This window comes from Xiphophorus hellerii, chromosome 19, assembly GCF_003331165.1.
Source record: "Xiphophorus hellerii strain 12219 chromosome 19, Xiphophorus_hellerii-4.1, whole genome shotgun sequence".
NCBI classification, from domain to species: Eukaryota; Metazoa; Chordata; class Actinopteri; order Cyprinodontiformes; family Poeciliidae; genus Xiphophorus; species Xiphophorus hellerii.
Genome location: NC_045690.1, coordinates 6,630,308 through 6,646,026, shown reverse-complemented (window position 1 = coordinate 6,646,026; position 15,719 = coordinate 6,630,308). Strand labels below are relative to the sequence as shown.

General features: G+C 36.8%; 1 protein-coding gene across 2 annotated transcripts in view; it reads left to right on the top strand.

The window, feature by feature from the left end:
- Positions 1-585: 585 nt before the first annotated feature.
- itpk1b (inositol-tetrakisphosphate 1-kinase b) overlaps positions 586-15,719 on the top strand; it is a 40,688-nt gene continuing 25,554 nt past the window's right edge. Inside the window, exons 1-3 of one of the 2 annotated variants that reach the window (XM_032546670.1) lie at positions 586-814; positions 1,201-1,366; positions 6,306-6,330. In XM_032546670.1, the coding sequence (XP_032402561.1) occupies positions 1,272-1,366; positions 6,306-6,330 (120 nt within the window). In that variant the 5' untranslated portion in view covers positions 586-814; positions 1,201-1,271. The remainder of the gene's footprint in view (positions 815-1,200; positions 1,367-6,305; positions 6,331-15,719) is intronic. The other variant, XM_032546671.1, reaches the window with a different exon arrangement.

The following is a 15,719-nucleotide window of genomic DNA, read 5'->3' as shown; positions in this document are numbered from 1 at the left end:
TGTCAGTAAACGCAGCAGAAGGTCCCAGTTTTTTTTTCACCCAAAAAGTTTACACAAGTAAAAGTAGCACCACTTCAATATGTTTTTACTCAAGTAAAAATAAAAAGCAGCCGTCCAAGAAATTACTCAAGAGTAAAAAAGTATTTGGCGAAAAGTCTACTGAAGTATTGAGTAGATCGTGTTTTTTAATATTACATAATAGCTGGAGTTTGACACCTGTGATTCATTCAGTGGGTAGAAAATCCAGAAATTTTACTCAAGAAATACTTCATAATAAAATTACTCTACTAAAAGTAAAAAGTACAGTGTAGTAAAAATACTCGTGAGAAAAAAAAAGTTACTCCAGTAAATGTAACTGAGTAAATTGTTACTAGTTACTATCCAACTCTGCTTTTATGGACATTAAGCTTGGCAAAAAAAAATAATTAAAAAATAAGACCAGGTTTTTGTTAGAAATATGACAGAGGAGTCTTTCTATCTATGAAACCAAACAAAACATTTTCAAACTAAAGAAGGGAATCTGGTTTGATTTTATTGGAGCAGGAGGACCCGGGGTGTGTGCGGTCAGCTCCCAGGATTTTGTCATTTCCGTGCCGTCAGTGAAGGCAGCAGCAGGACCCAGGGTGTGTGCAGTGAGTCAAGCTGACAGAGGGAGACAGGGAGAGGGAAACACGGGGAACATCTGTGCCTGGTTCCGCCGTGTCCGTCTTCGGTCTCCTCGGGTCTCTCTGCGGTGGTCGGACCGGATCATGGACCGGTCTCTGAGCTAGTTCCCGAGGATAACACGGACCGACCCCCGGAGCTAAACCTCCAGGTTGGTTAGCGGTGCGGTCCTCCCTAACTGGTCTAGTCAGTTAGTTTATCCGCAGGTTAGCAGCTGGCTGTCGGCTGTGTGATCTTCTCACGCAGCGAGGACGAGCATCTGAGGTTCGGATACGCGGGTTTCAGCGTGGGGAAGCAGCTAGCTAAAGTTAGCTTCTCAGAGTCACAACAGCTAGCCTGCTAGCGTTAGCCGTTAGCAGCGGAGGGAATGAGCGTGCGCGCGCGCGCGTGCTCAGACACCCAGCATATAAAAGCAGAAAGCTCCTCCTGCGTGGGTCAGGAGTGTTAGGTCCACTCCTCCCGGGACTGATTGTTGGTGGTTATCCCCGCCCGTGTGGTTGGTTGGCTGGCCGCTGACTTCCTGCCCCGTCCCCGCAGGTGGAGCCTCCATCATCTTCACCATCATCTCCGCCAGTTCCGCCCAGAGGAGCCCGAGCAGCGCAGCGAGGATGCAGACCTTCCTGAGGGGTCGCCGGGTGGGCTACTGGCTCAGCGAGAAGAAGATGAAGAAGCTGAACTTCCAGGCCTTCGCGGATCTCTGCAGGTTGGTGGTTCTGTTGGGATGGTTTGGGTCTGATACCGGGTGGTGGGGCAGGAGGTTGGAACCAACTGAAGAGTCTGGAAATGTTCTGGTTCCTCTCAGCTTCACACATGGTGGCATTTCATTTTTTGTTTCATTTTATTATAATTTTTTATACTTTTTTTGCAGTGTTTTTTATTATTATTAATGTATTAATTGTTTTTACACCTGGTGGAATTTTATTAAATTAATTATCTTTATTTTTTATTTTTAAATGTACTGATTTATTTTTATTTTTTATACAATTATTTTTACACAGTGCTGTTAATTAATATTTTACAAGCATTTTATTATTTTTTTTTATCCACAGTGTCATTTTATTCATTTATTTTACACTTTTTATTTTAGTTTTATTTTATTTATTTTTTACAGATTTTAGCACCTTATTTAACTACATATTTTATTTATTTCTTACACATGGTGTGTTTATTTAGTTTTATTTTTCTTACACCTCATATTTTATTTTCATTTTTCAATTATTTTTATTTTTTTTGCATAGTGGTGTTTTATTTATTAAATATTTTTTACAGGTGGGAGTTTTGTTTATTTAGTTTCGTACTTTTTGATGATTTATTTTAAGTTTTATTTATTTAATGTATAAATAAATGAATGTTGTTTATTTTTCTTTACACACAGTGGTGTTTCAAACTTTCAGCTGCCACCAAAGCAAACTAATTCCAAGAATAACCCCAAACCTTTTGCTTTTCTGGCCTCTCTTACATTCAACCTATAACTTTTTCTTTAAATTTCCACTCTTGTGAAGTTGCATTTTAATGCTTTTCCATCTAAATGGCTGCAGATTGAAATCAGTCCTGACTCCATGAGGAAATCCTCACTCTTTATTTTCCATTTAATCCCTCCCAAAGCTTCTCCGTCTTCTCTCTGGTCCTCCTGTTACACGTCTCTGATTTGTGAACAGTTCCAACGTTGCAGCTTGAAGTTAAATCCATTATTTAAACTGCAGTATTTTGAAAGTCAGAAGGTAATATCCAGAGGGAAGCAACAGGAGGGGAGTTTCTTGTCGAGGCTTGATTCCTGTGCGTTGTTAATGGACTGTGTTTTTCTGGAGAACTTCCACCAGTAACGGTGCGTTCACTGGTACAAAGAGCGCTGTGATTTTCTTGGATAAGTTCAACTGATTGTCAGTTGGAATAAGGAAGGGCAGGGCAACGCCTCCATTATCTTCTGTCACAAACATGGCTGAAGGGCTTTTGCTGCATATCTGAGCTGTGGGATTCCTAAAAAACGAGACAGACGACGTTTCGTTTGTCATGTGAAGCGTTATTTTTCCCCGCCGGGGATGCTCCCTAAGCAGGTCGCAGGTCAGGAGTGTTGAGTGTGTTCTCACCTTTCCTGCGGTGGCGTTGTTGACCTGATTGTACCAGCTCAGATTATCTGAACGTAATCCAGCAAACACAATTTTAATCTCCTCATAAACGCCCCACAAACACCTTCTGCCTTCATCCAAATCTCCCCTGCAGCATTGAGGAGTAACTATTACATTTACCTGAGTAACTTTTTGGGAGTATTTTTACTTCACTGTGTTTTAAAATTGTGGATAAATTATGAAATATCACTACACACACCTGCAGTTTTATTTTGAATAAATCTGATTTAGAAAAACTGTTTATTTTGCCTGCTTTAATGCAGGCAAAATTGAGATTAATGCTACAATTTTTATCTACTCTTCTCAGTCTGCTGCCCATAGACACAGACTGAACAATGTTAGAAATGAATCTTAGCTGGCTTTGTCTCTTTTGACCTAAAAACTGTGTTTGAAATGTTTCTGTCACCAGTTTAACTGCCTCCTCTCATTGAAACTCTTCTTCAGGTTCTTCTCTGAACCGAGAAAGTTAAGCAACAACTTATCTGCAGGAGGAAGGAAATGATTCGACTGATAACAATCTGATGTGTTTGGATATCTGCAGTAGACTCAGTTTTTTTTTTGTTGTTTTTTGTTTAAATCACAGGAAGATTTTCCAGTTTTAGTCGGTCTTGTCTTCGTCTTTTCTGGGTCCTGTCTGTTGCAGCTGCAGTTAAATCCTGCAGGTCAGGAGCAGCTGCCTGCTTTCTGTCTGCGTTGTTCGCTGCAGATCCGACGGCCTTCGGCGCAGTCGAGTCTGAATGTTTGATTAAAATGGTTCTAATCTTGACAAGGTCGCTGGGTTCTTCTTTAACAGGGTTGATGAGATTAAACCGGGTCAAACCCGCACACGTTAAATCACGACAGCGGATGTAAACATTTAAACTTGTTTCTGTCAATAAAACACCAGATTACTGCAGGCGGTTACTAGGTACGCCATTATCCTCGCTCAAGGTTGAGGGTTGAGTAAATACAGAGTTCAGTGTTCAAGTCAATATTCCATTTATAAAATGGGAAATGTTTCCCTGCACTGCAAAAACACAAAATCTTACCAAATATTTTGGCCTAGTTTTTGACCAGATATGTTAGTGCACTTAACATACAACAAAACCAACTTACAAGTCACTTTTCAGCAAGTTATAAGAGCTTGTTTCATGCAAATAATTCCTTAATATTGATTTTAAAAAGTGCTTGTTCTACTGGCAGATTATTTCATTTATAACAAGGGGAAAATGTCTTGTAATAAATAAAATAATCTGCCTGTACAAGCTCTTATAACTTGCTGAAAAGTGACTTGAAAGTTTGTTTTGTATTATTTTAAGTTAGTTACTTGGTAAAGTTTTATGTTTTTACAGTGTGTGTAATAAGTAATAAACCAGATCTGCAACATGTGGCTCCTAATGACCTTTAGCTTAAAATAAGGGAAGAACAAAAGTTTAAAAATATAAATATAATTTAAAAAATGCAGTTCAGCAGTTTTTTATTGCATTTATAAATAAGAATGACACTAAAAAGTGCCAGTAATGTTCTATATCTTTCATATTTTTTTATTAAATTGAAAACTTTGTTTAAATATTTTTGTGACATGGCCATCTAAATAAAATGTTGGTTCTGCACAAATAATATATTTCCTACTTTAAATTTTAATCAAAAATTACAAATGGTCTTTTTCCAAAAACAAACAAACAAAAAAAAGAACTTGTGGGTCTAAATAAGTTTGATCAAAAATGGTTCTTCGGATGGTTGTGGAAAAGTTTTAGCCAAGTCTTTGAAGAATTGTTTTAATTCAGCCATGTTGGAAAATTTTCCAGCGTTAACGCCTTTCTGTGTTGGAAAAAATAAAATAAAAAAATTCACAGTTCTGGTGTTTCCCTTAATAAAAGAAACAATTAAAATCACACATGAGTAAGTTTACCTTGTCTCTAAAACATGATCCTCCAGCTACTTCCTGTTGTTTTCTTCTTCATAGTTTTCATCAGTAGTAACACCCAGTTGTTGGTCATGTGACTAATGTGATGTGAAAAAACACTGCATTCTAGTGCCAAAACGTTTGATCCAAAACTTTTTTTAAAAAATTGTCGTGTTTCCATTTATTTTGAAATGGCAAATTTTGCAATTATATGGTCAATGGAAGAAGATGCTTTCTAAACCCTTTAGCCTACTTCGTGTTGTCAGACAAGTTCTGCTTTGGTGATTATTTGAATCTACAGTAACCTGGATGTGAAACTGAACTCTTCTTTTCAAAATAAAACGTGGTTAATCATGAGATACTTCATGATTTGACAACAGGGGACAAATTTTTCACATGTGGCCATGTTGGTGTTAGTAAACTAAATAATCTTAATAAAACGTGTTTGATGATCTGAAACGTTTATCTGATGGTAAAAAGCAGAAACGGAGGAAATACATTTTCTGACGGGAGACTTTTCTCCCGGTTCCTCCAGATTTTCTCCCTCTGCCTCTTTAACAATGCATCAGAGCGAAGTGATCTCCATATCTGAGGTGGGTTGAAACTGAGGCTCCATTCACGCCACATGAAACCCGCCAGCTGCAGGATTAAATATCTGCATTGTTGCAAAGCTGTGAATGGCCACGCTGCTGTTACCATGGCGCTGTAAATCAAGCTGGACCGGCTGAGCCGTACCAAGGCTCGACCGGTTTTCAGTTCCTCTCACCTGCAAATGTGCGAGCTACGGATACAAGTTATCGATTAATGAGTTGATAAAAAGTTGATTGATAAATTACAATTAATTGATAGGCGACGATTTTCTTAAAAACCTGTGTTTTCAACAAGTAAGAGTAGCGATACTTCATAATAGAATTACTCAAGTAAAAGTACAGCGTAGTAAGAATACTTGTAAAAGTAAATGTTTTTCAAAAAAGTTACTCAAATGTTGAGTAAATGTAACAACTCAACTCATCTTTCTATAATGGCTAAATTTTTCACAAATAATAAAAAAAACATCATTTGTCCTCTGCATCAAATACTGAAAATTCTAGTTTTCTTACCTTATTAAACATAAAACATAACAGAACAGGAACCTCATAGGTTGCCGAATAAAACAATAAAACATGAAAACAATAAAATATTCAAAACTCCCCGTGAATAGAGATGATTACACAGAAAGTCTGTTGTTGCTCTTGGAGGAAAGTTAAAACTTCGCTCCATGAAGTGCGTCATTAACTCGCGGCGGCTCTCAGAATCAACCGTGCTCCGTTATTTCCTCCGCTTTTCTGTCACCACGTCTTCGTAGCAAAAAAAGTGATGTTTGAACGAAAAGTTGACGTTTTTTCGTCACGTAGCTCTTTTAAAGTGAAACTTAAGGAGCTTGTTGCGTGTTTATACTTCAGATAGAACCGCATGAAGTGCAGTTTGCATCCCACACTGGACTCTGTTGTACCTGATGTACCATTCAGTTAATAACTTTTATTGGCATCACATAACATTGATATTTATATGTGTGACATAATAATGGTAATCAATTATATTTGACTCGTTTTAGAATAAAACTAATGACATTTTCTTTTTCTTTTTTTCAGGAAAAGGGGAATAGAAGTCGTACAGGTATGTGATCTCTATCTTTTTGTTCAACTTTTATTTGTTTTGTCTGATTTAATTGATGATTTGATTCTGCTGTGTGACGTGTAAGCAGCTCCTGATGAGGAGGAGAGTATTAATCCGTGTTAAAACATCAATTCTTCAAACTGACAGATTATCGCCACTGATATTGGTGTTGAAAGGGCTTATGCTCTTTATCTCCTACATATTCAGCAGTAATTAGATCTTGGTAAACTGATGGAAGTAAAGAATGAAGTTATGAATGATTAACTGAACACAGCAGCCAGTCTGCAGCCGAAGAGGAACCCCGACTCTTGTCTTCATTTTTTTCTTCTTGAGGGAGTTTGGAGTTTCCTACGTTGTTTTCATCCCTTCCTGAAAGTTATTTTCTTTTTCTCACTGTTGCGATTATATAAAAGGATTCAACAAGTTCTGGGAACGGTCCCAAAGTAAGCAGTGCTTTGTTTCCGAGTCTCTTCTGGGAGACAGCGGGTCCGAAACTCGGACGATGGGAGACTGACGTTTAATCTACCTGTTGTCCACTGAATCCGTTGTCTTTACCAAAGATCTGCAACCTGCAGCTCTCCTGACCGTCCGAATGTAATAAAGAATTAACAAAAATTTAATATAAATGTAGTTAAAAAATGCAGTTTAGCCGTTTTAAATTTTTTAATTGCATTTCTGCAAAAGAATGAAACTAAAAAGTGGCAGAAATGTTTGCAGATCTATTTTACTACTTATTAGAGAGAAAACGTTGTGCTTTTTAAAAAATATATTATGTAGAACTAAAGTGATTAATTAGATTAATCGTGATTAATTGATTGTTGAAATAACATCAACTGATGAAGTAATCGATTAATCATTAACGGCAGTATGCAGACTGGTTAGTGAAAAAAGGCTGAAAGTACAACATATCCAGTGTAGCAATTAATCCAAAACTGTAAAAAATAAATATACATTTTGCTCTTAAGATAAAAAACAACTTTTGTCTATAAATATGTTTATATGTAAATATGTTTCACTCAGAATTCCTCAAGTGGGATAGTTTTAGCTTCACCTGGTTCAAACTCTGTAAAGAAAAACTCTCATTAAGAACCTTTGCTACTGAATTATCAATCGGTAATAGAAATAAAATAGACGACAGATCAGCCCTTAGCAGAAAGGACAAATATTAGAAGTATTTTTTAGTTGCAGATGCATCTTTTGCTATAAATAATCAACTGTTCACTAAAGAAATTCTGTTTTATTTCATTTTAGGCAATAAAATGTTATTTTTATTATTTAAAAATTGAATTTATTTGCATATTTAAATATTGTATAAAATAGGCTTAAGTGGTTAAAATTCATTTTAAAAATTGATTAATAATTAGTGAAATAATCATTAGCATTACAGGTATTTCTAAAAGAACTAAATATTTACTGTGGTGTCTTTTTTCATGACTATCTAAATAAAGCTTTGTGTTTAAATAAGGCGTGTCTTTGCCTCCATTCGTCAGGCCTGAAGATTTGTGTGTCAGAAACATTTCCTGACAGAAAGAGTTTGGGTCGCCGCCGGGTTAGCGGAGTAAGAGCAGGATGTTTACTGCAGATAAAACCCGTTTCTGTTTTGCTCATTCACGTTTCATTTGAAGCTTTAAAGACGGACGGTTTCACAGCTGCTGCGTTGACAGCCTTCAGAGGAAGCTGGTAGGAGATGATTTGTCTCTTTCAGTCTAATCAGCTGGCCTTGTCCCTGGAGAGAGACAGACCAGCTGACCCTGGCGGTGACGGCTCGACCCTGGAACAATAAGCAAACCACGGAAAAATAAATCCTTAAAGCAGCTCGTTTACCATCTTCATGTTTGGTTTTAGCCCAATAGAACATAATAAACACCGTTTATTGCTTTTAGACTGTTTTTGCTCTGCTAATGAAGAAAATAATCATCAGCAGAGTCAGAAATAAACCAAACAAACTTGACTGAATCAGGAAGGGAAAGATTTGCAATTGAGATAATTTATCTCTGGGCTCTCACTTGTTAATATTAACCAGGTCTGCAACTAACATTTATTTTAGTAATCAATTATTCTGATGATTAATCAGTTTAATCTGAGTAAAAGCTTTTCATTAAACCACTTAAGCTCATTCTATACTAATACTAGAAATTCTTTTAAAACATACTTTTAAAATGTATTTCTAATATTAGAATAATTTTCATTTTTTAAACAAGAAAATAAAGATTTTATTGCCTAAACAACATATCATTCCTCTAACTTGAGGACTTCTGGGAATAGCATATTTTCAAACAAAGGTGTTTTTTAAATCTTAAATGCAAAATGTGTATATATTTAGTACAGTTTTGGCTTAATTACTGCTCTGATTATGTTGTTTTTTTCATTAAGTGGTCTTTATTTGAGTCTGTTAATGATTAATTTAGTTGACAATTATTTAAATGATTGATTAATCACAATTAATTGTTTCAGATCTACACAGATCTCCAGTTATTTTTGACTGTCTCCGTGTGTGCAGATGGTTTCAGACCTGTTCTCTGTAAAACAATTTACAGGCAAAGGTTTATTTATCTTGTTTTGTATAATTTTGGCTTAATTACTGCTCTGAGTATGTTGTCAGCAAATGGCCTTTTTGAGGCTGTATACTCCAGTTACAGATTAATCGATTACTGAATTAGATGCCAATTGATTAATCTTGATTAATCATGGTTAATCTGATTAATTGTTTCAGTCCCTGTATTATCCAGTAGGTTTTATTGCTCCGGGGTGTTGGTTGTGGGTATGGTCTCACCCTGTCTTTGCCAAATCTGGCTTCCCCGGGGATCTCATTTTGTGTTTCCATTTCCAGTGTGGGAAAGCCGTCCACTTTGAGCCCCTCAGGACCGACACAGATAGAAACAAAAAAAAGTTCTGGATGACTATCGGAAACACTCAGATCTTCCTGTTGCTTTCTACTTGCGTTTGCGTCCCGTTATTGCGGCCCCTGCAGCTCCTGAGCGCGTGGATCCATCCGTCATCCACACAGCAGCCTGTCGGTATGTCAGAGCTGATGGGATTAACTGTGCCGGCTTTGATCCGATATTCACTCACAGAGAGAGGACTTTTTATTGTTTCAGTCTGAGGAAACTCGTTACTCTAAGTGTTTAGAAAAGCATGGGGGCTGAAAAACAAAGTCTCAGGAGTCTGTCAGGTCTAACAGTGATGATCTCTGACCGCGTTAGGCTTTCTGTGAGTGGTTTCTGGCTTCTTAGAGGTTTTTTTTGTTGAGAATCAGGTGATTAATGACATTTATCACTAGGACTTCATCATATATTGAATTGCAGTATCGATGTCTCCAACAATAGTAAACAAAAGAATTCAAGAATAGAAAATACTGCAGGAATACAATACTTTCAATGGCATTTAGGCCTGTCGCAACTAGCAATAAAGCAATTAATGTAATGATAAATTAAAACCAACTCAATAATTTTTATTTGCATGATTAATTGTTTTTCATTTTTATTTCTTTCTACCAAAAACTGGATGATAAAAGACTTCATTTTGGTGCTTTGATCTCATCCAGCCCCTTTTTGAAGGACAATTTTGTTTTGAGACTTCATACTTAATTTGTTTTGTTTATTTATTTTGGATATTTTAAAATGTCTTCCAGTTCCAGTGTTAAATGTTAATCAGAATTTAAAATATATTGATCTTTAAGACTGTCTTCTTGCATTTTTATTTTATTACTTTTGTATTACTTTAAAATGATCTCAAAGCAACAATATTATCATTTATCGCATTAACTTCTGGGACAATTTTTTGTCCAGCCGAATTTGTTATTGTTACAGGCATAGTGCCATGCATGCAAATTTTGAAAGCAAATGATTAATTTTATTAATTATTATTAGGGATATACAGATATGAACAATTGAGCCAATATCGATATCTGATATTAATTGTGCTGACCTGGTCGATAACTGATATTTACCAATCTTATATACTGTATTTCCAGACTATAAATCACAATTTTATCATAGTTATGCTAGTCCTGCGGCTAATAGTCCATAGCAACTTTTATAGGTTTTTTTTTTCCCTCTTCAGGATGTATTTTCTGTCTGATTGGATTCACACCAGCCTTGTTTAGTCCACTTTAATCAAACTCCAGTTCGTTTGCCTAGAAAGTCCGGTTTGTTTGTGGAGGTGTGAATGTGTAATAAAACTCTGATGCCGACCAAAAAAGCAAACTCTGGTCCACCTCAAAACCTCGGTCTCGGTTTGGTTGAAGTGAACTCTAGTGTGGTTTGAATACATATATGAAATCAAGTGGGCCAGAGGCCACTCCAAAAGCAGGAAGTGGACCATAATGCAGGGCATTCTGGGTAAATACAACCAAAACAAATGTGAGAGTCTGGAGTTAGTGGGAGAAGTGTTTTGTGGCCTTTTACCAAAAATAAAAGAAATCCTACAGACTCTAAAATCTGACGCCACTCCATTTTTGTTTACATTTTGTGAAGAAGGAAGTTGTTCTGTGACATGCAGCCTTACTCATCACTCTGCACAGTGACTCACTAAAACACTTCAGGCCTGGTTTGTTGTGGATTTAAACCCAGTGGAGCAAAACCTTCTCCTAATAATATTTAGACGATAACATCGTTCGCTTGTGGAGCATCAGAGCTCGCTTTAACCTGCTACTGATCCAGTTTTTACTCTGAGCTTCATCACCATCACAGAGCGCAGTCTTCTTCCTGCTGGACTCTGGAGTATTGAAGAGATCCCATTAGCCTAATGAGATCCCAGCTCAACCTTCCTGGAGGATTTAATGGTTTCAGGGGAAATCCTTCATGCCACTTTCATGTTCTCGTATTTCTGCCAGACTCTAAAACCTTGATTTTTAACTTGAATATAAACTTTATTTTTATCTGAGAAGAAGAGTTTGGACCGCTTAGCACCAGTCCAGTCGGACGTCTTCTTTGTGGTTTTCCTAGAAACAGAATTTTGAGTTTTCATTTGCTTCAAACCAGAATCATAAAAAATAAACTGAGACAAACAACAGAAATTTATCACTATAGCAGAGGTGGGCACCGCTAACTAAAAAATTAGTTGCACTTACCCTGAAGCACTAATTATAAGCATTAGTTCTGCTAAAGTGCTACACCAGCACAGTATTAAGTAGAAACTAAATTGCTATAGCTACATGGTTTTTACAGAGGCTAATGCTAAAACACTATACACAATGTTGTGTTGCCTAACGTTGGTATAGCATAGCGTTACTGTGCTATACCAACACAGAATTCAGTGGAATGCTAATGCGCTATACTGACACAGTTTTTACAGAGGCTAATGCTAAAACGCTACAACTCAGTATTTATGAGAAGTTAACACTAAATGTCATATCAACACAATGTATAGTAAAAGCAAAAGTGCTAAACTAACACAGCTATTAGAAGAAGCTACTGCTAAATGTTATACTAGCATGGTATTTATCAGAAGCTAATGCTAAAGTGCTATATGAACACAATAAAGGAAGCTAAAGTGCTACTCCAACACAGTTTTATGTAGTCTAGTGATAAAGTTCTACACAAACACTGTTTAGCAGAAGCTAACGCTAAACATTATACTAACACTGTATTTAGCAGAAGCTAATGCTAATGTGCAATAACAACAAGGTTTTTATGGAGGCTAACGCTAAAGCGCTACACCAACACAATATTTGTCGAAAGCTAATGCTGAAGACCTATCTTCAATTCAAATAATATTTTTCTTGAAAGACTACAACTCTTGATCAGCAATTTAATTTTATATTTCATAATTTACGTATTCTATGATGCTTAGATATTGTATTTATGTTTATTTCTTCTTGAAGGTGTCTGATGCCTCATTCCACACACAAAATAAATGGTTAATCAGGTTGTTTTAGCAACTAGAAAAAGCTCAGTGATGCTAGCTTGAGGAGGTCTGGAAAGGCTGTAGTCTTCCTCTCTGGGCACAGCTCAGCCCCACAGCGGCTTTTCATCAAAACTGGAAATATATTGAGCCCTGACCTCCCCTCTTTCACCGTCATTTGCCTGTTTTCTGTTTTGTCCATCAGAACCAAGGCCCAGCTCTGCTTTTTATTCCCACTGGGACACGATAAAACGTCATCGGACGTTTCTGCTTACAGTATTTAGCCAGACTTTTCTGCTGAGCTCCAGCATGAACTCTAAAGCGGGGTCAATTTGTCTACGAAATGTGTCTACGAGCGGGTGATGACCTCCTCCCCACTGCTGCACAGTCCTGTTTTTATGGCGAGGCCAGACCCTGGACGGGCCCTCTGTGTTGTGTAAGCGGGAGATTAAAAGCCGTGCCTCGGTGGAATTAGAGATTCGGGTCCAGCAGGCCTCATCACTCTAACATTGCTGGCTAAACAGAAAGCAAAAGCACGTCATGGCAAGTCATCACCGCTGCTCCGAAACAGCTGGCCTCAGACACCCAAGAACAGATTCCCAATGATTTCCAGGAGCAGAAAGGAAATTAAATGGCTTCTTTTAAAGTATGCTAAATTTTGGTACCAACAAACTCAATAAGTTGTTTACATTAATGCGTTATTTGCAGTTTTACTTGTAGATAGTGTTGTGTTTATTTTATGCGCAAATATTCTGGCATGTATTTTTAATTATCACCTAGAGTAGAAAAACAAAAAATCTAGAAAACGAAACTACTCAGTTGTGTTTTCTCTAGTACAGCACGATTAATCGTGATTAATCTATTATTGAAATAATCGCCAACTAATGTAGGAATCAATTACTCATTAATTGGACTTTATAGATTCAAACGAATGCCATTTGCTGAAAGAGCCACTTACTCAGATCAGTAATTATGTCAAAACTATACAAAAAAATATATACATTTTAGAGCTGCAACTGATTATTTTATTGATTAAAATTCTGGTTCGAACTGTAAATATTAGACAAGAAACAAACTAAATGCAGTGTTTAGATGTAGCGTCTGTTGGGAAATGGGCCAATTGAAATATGATTTTGAACGATGTAAAAACTGGAATTTGGGCTTTGGGATAAAACAATTAATCCGATTAGTCACGATTAATCGATTATTGAAATAATCGTCAACTAATTTAGTAATCAATTGTTAACTGGAGTTTACAGATAAAAAAAAATCTATTTGCTAAAAGAACAACATACTTGGAGCAGTAATTATGCCAAAACTGTACAAAAAATAAATTTTATAGCTGAAACTAATGGATATTTTAATAATCGATTATTCTATCAATTAATCGGATAATCAAAAATGTAATTTTTTAAAATTTAACCACTTAAGCCAGTGGTTCCCAAATATTTTCTTCTGGGCCCCCCAAAAAAGAAAAATAAATAAACTGGGCACACACATCGTTCAACCAGACATAAACCTAAACACATATTTTGTTTTCAAACTCCACTGAAGTTTATTTCACACTTCAGGTTGCAACAAAACAAACTACAAACCATCTTTACAGTGAAACACTTTTGTGTTTTTTTTTCATTCATCCATACTGCTTCCCCCGGCCCCACCCCCGGCCCCCCCTGCAATGGCACTGCGACCCCTCTAGGGGGCGCGCCCCACACTTTGGGAACCACTGACTTAAGCATATTTTTTTACAAGTTTAAAAGTATATTTTTATTTTCATTTCTGTTATTCTGCAGCTTCTACCTTCTCAATACTCTGGTGTGGAGCGTTGAGATAAATATTGTTGGAAGCTTTATGCTGAAAGTTGTCCGTTCAGCATAAATCTACGTATCTGTAGAGACAGAAAAGTGCTGACTGGGTTTGACAAGGAGGAGTTTTATGATCTGATATGTAATCATTTATTTAGTTGTTATGCAACTTATGTTTGCCTGTAGCCCAGGTTTTCCAGTTTAATTATGTTATTTGGATGTTAGTGCATTGTTTCACTCTGTATTTGGCAACTTCCCCAATATAAGTTGACTCCAGGGTTGGAATGCTTACGCAACTATAAACGCCCCATTGTGGTATGTCTGTCACCGATTGGCATAATAACTTCAGTATATCTGTGAGTTTCTGCAGCAGTTGTCTGCATGTTACTTTGGTCTGCACGCGTGTTTCTGCAAGCAGAGGGGGAATGAAACCAAATACCTTTGAAACAGAAAGAAACCACAAGATAATGTAACATAATAGGCAGTCTGGGAAATTGGGTCAGCGTAAAACTGCTGTTCAGACATGTCTCCTCATGTTGAAACATGACCCACTGATTAGATTTAAAAGGAAAATTTACAACAATAATATGTTTAGCAGGAAATGTTCTCTGGGTTTTCTGTTGCTACAATTAATCAGGTGTACATTAAAGCAACGCTATGTTGCCTTTTGACAATAAAAGGTGACTTTTCTTATATAAAAAGGAATGATTGACATATTTTAATCGTTTTAATTATGTTGAGTCTTGCATAAAATAAACTTAAGGGTTTAAATGAAAAATCATCAGAACTTGACAATTTTTTTTATTCGATTAAGCATCAGAATAATCAAAAATAATTAGTTGAACCCATAAAATATGCAAATGTTTTGTACAGTTTTGACTGCTATGACTATGTTGTTCTTTTAGCAAATGGCATTTTTTAAATCTGTATATGACAGTTGAAATTTAATTGATTACTAATTTATTTGTTGATTATTTTAATAATAGATTAATCACAGTTAATCGTTTTATTCCTAAGCCCAAGTTCCAATTTTTACATTCTGAAAAGTCAGATTTCAATTGACGTTAAGATACCAACTCTGTACTGGCAAAGTGTACCGTTTATGTTAGTTTGTTTAGTTTATTTAAAACAAGGACAAGGTGAAAAAGCATTAATAAAAAATGCCTCGTGGCAGATTTAGTTTAAGCTCGTTTCCATCTGTTATCAAGGGAGATAATAAAACAGTCAGACGTCATAAAACATACGTTGGAAGTTTCCATACACCCTCTGTATACATTAACTCTACACAGCGATTGTAACCCATTTCCACCTTGAGGAATCACTTTGGAGCCTTCTGTCTCGGGTCGGACTCGGACTGTAATCAGTCACCTATCCCTCACACCTCTCACAATCATTAACCAGCGCTGGCTGCGCTTGCCCCTAAACCAACTGAAACTGTACAGGTTTACAGCTCCTTCATTGATCCACACCTGTGTGACAAAGGTGTGTATTCACCATCAGCTGACTCAGAGTCAGAACGGGACAAAGAACAGCAGGGTTCTGCTGCTCTCTGGCCTGTTTGCACAGGTGTGGCTCCGTTGTTTTTGTTCGCTAATGATCCAAAGGGGCCCTGCTAGCTGATTAGTTTATGTGCAGTTGCTTTAATACAGTTTTCTGACCCACGTGTAAAACAAACTTTAGTTAGGGAAACTCCAGTTATGCATCAGTGGAGGCCTCAGCCTGTCCTTCCTGTTTCTACTA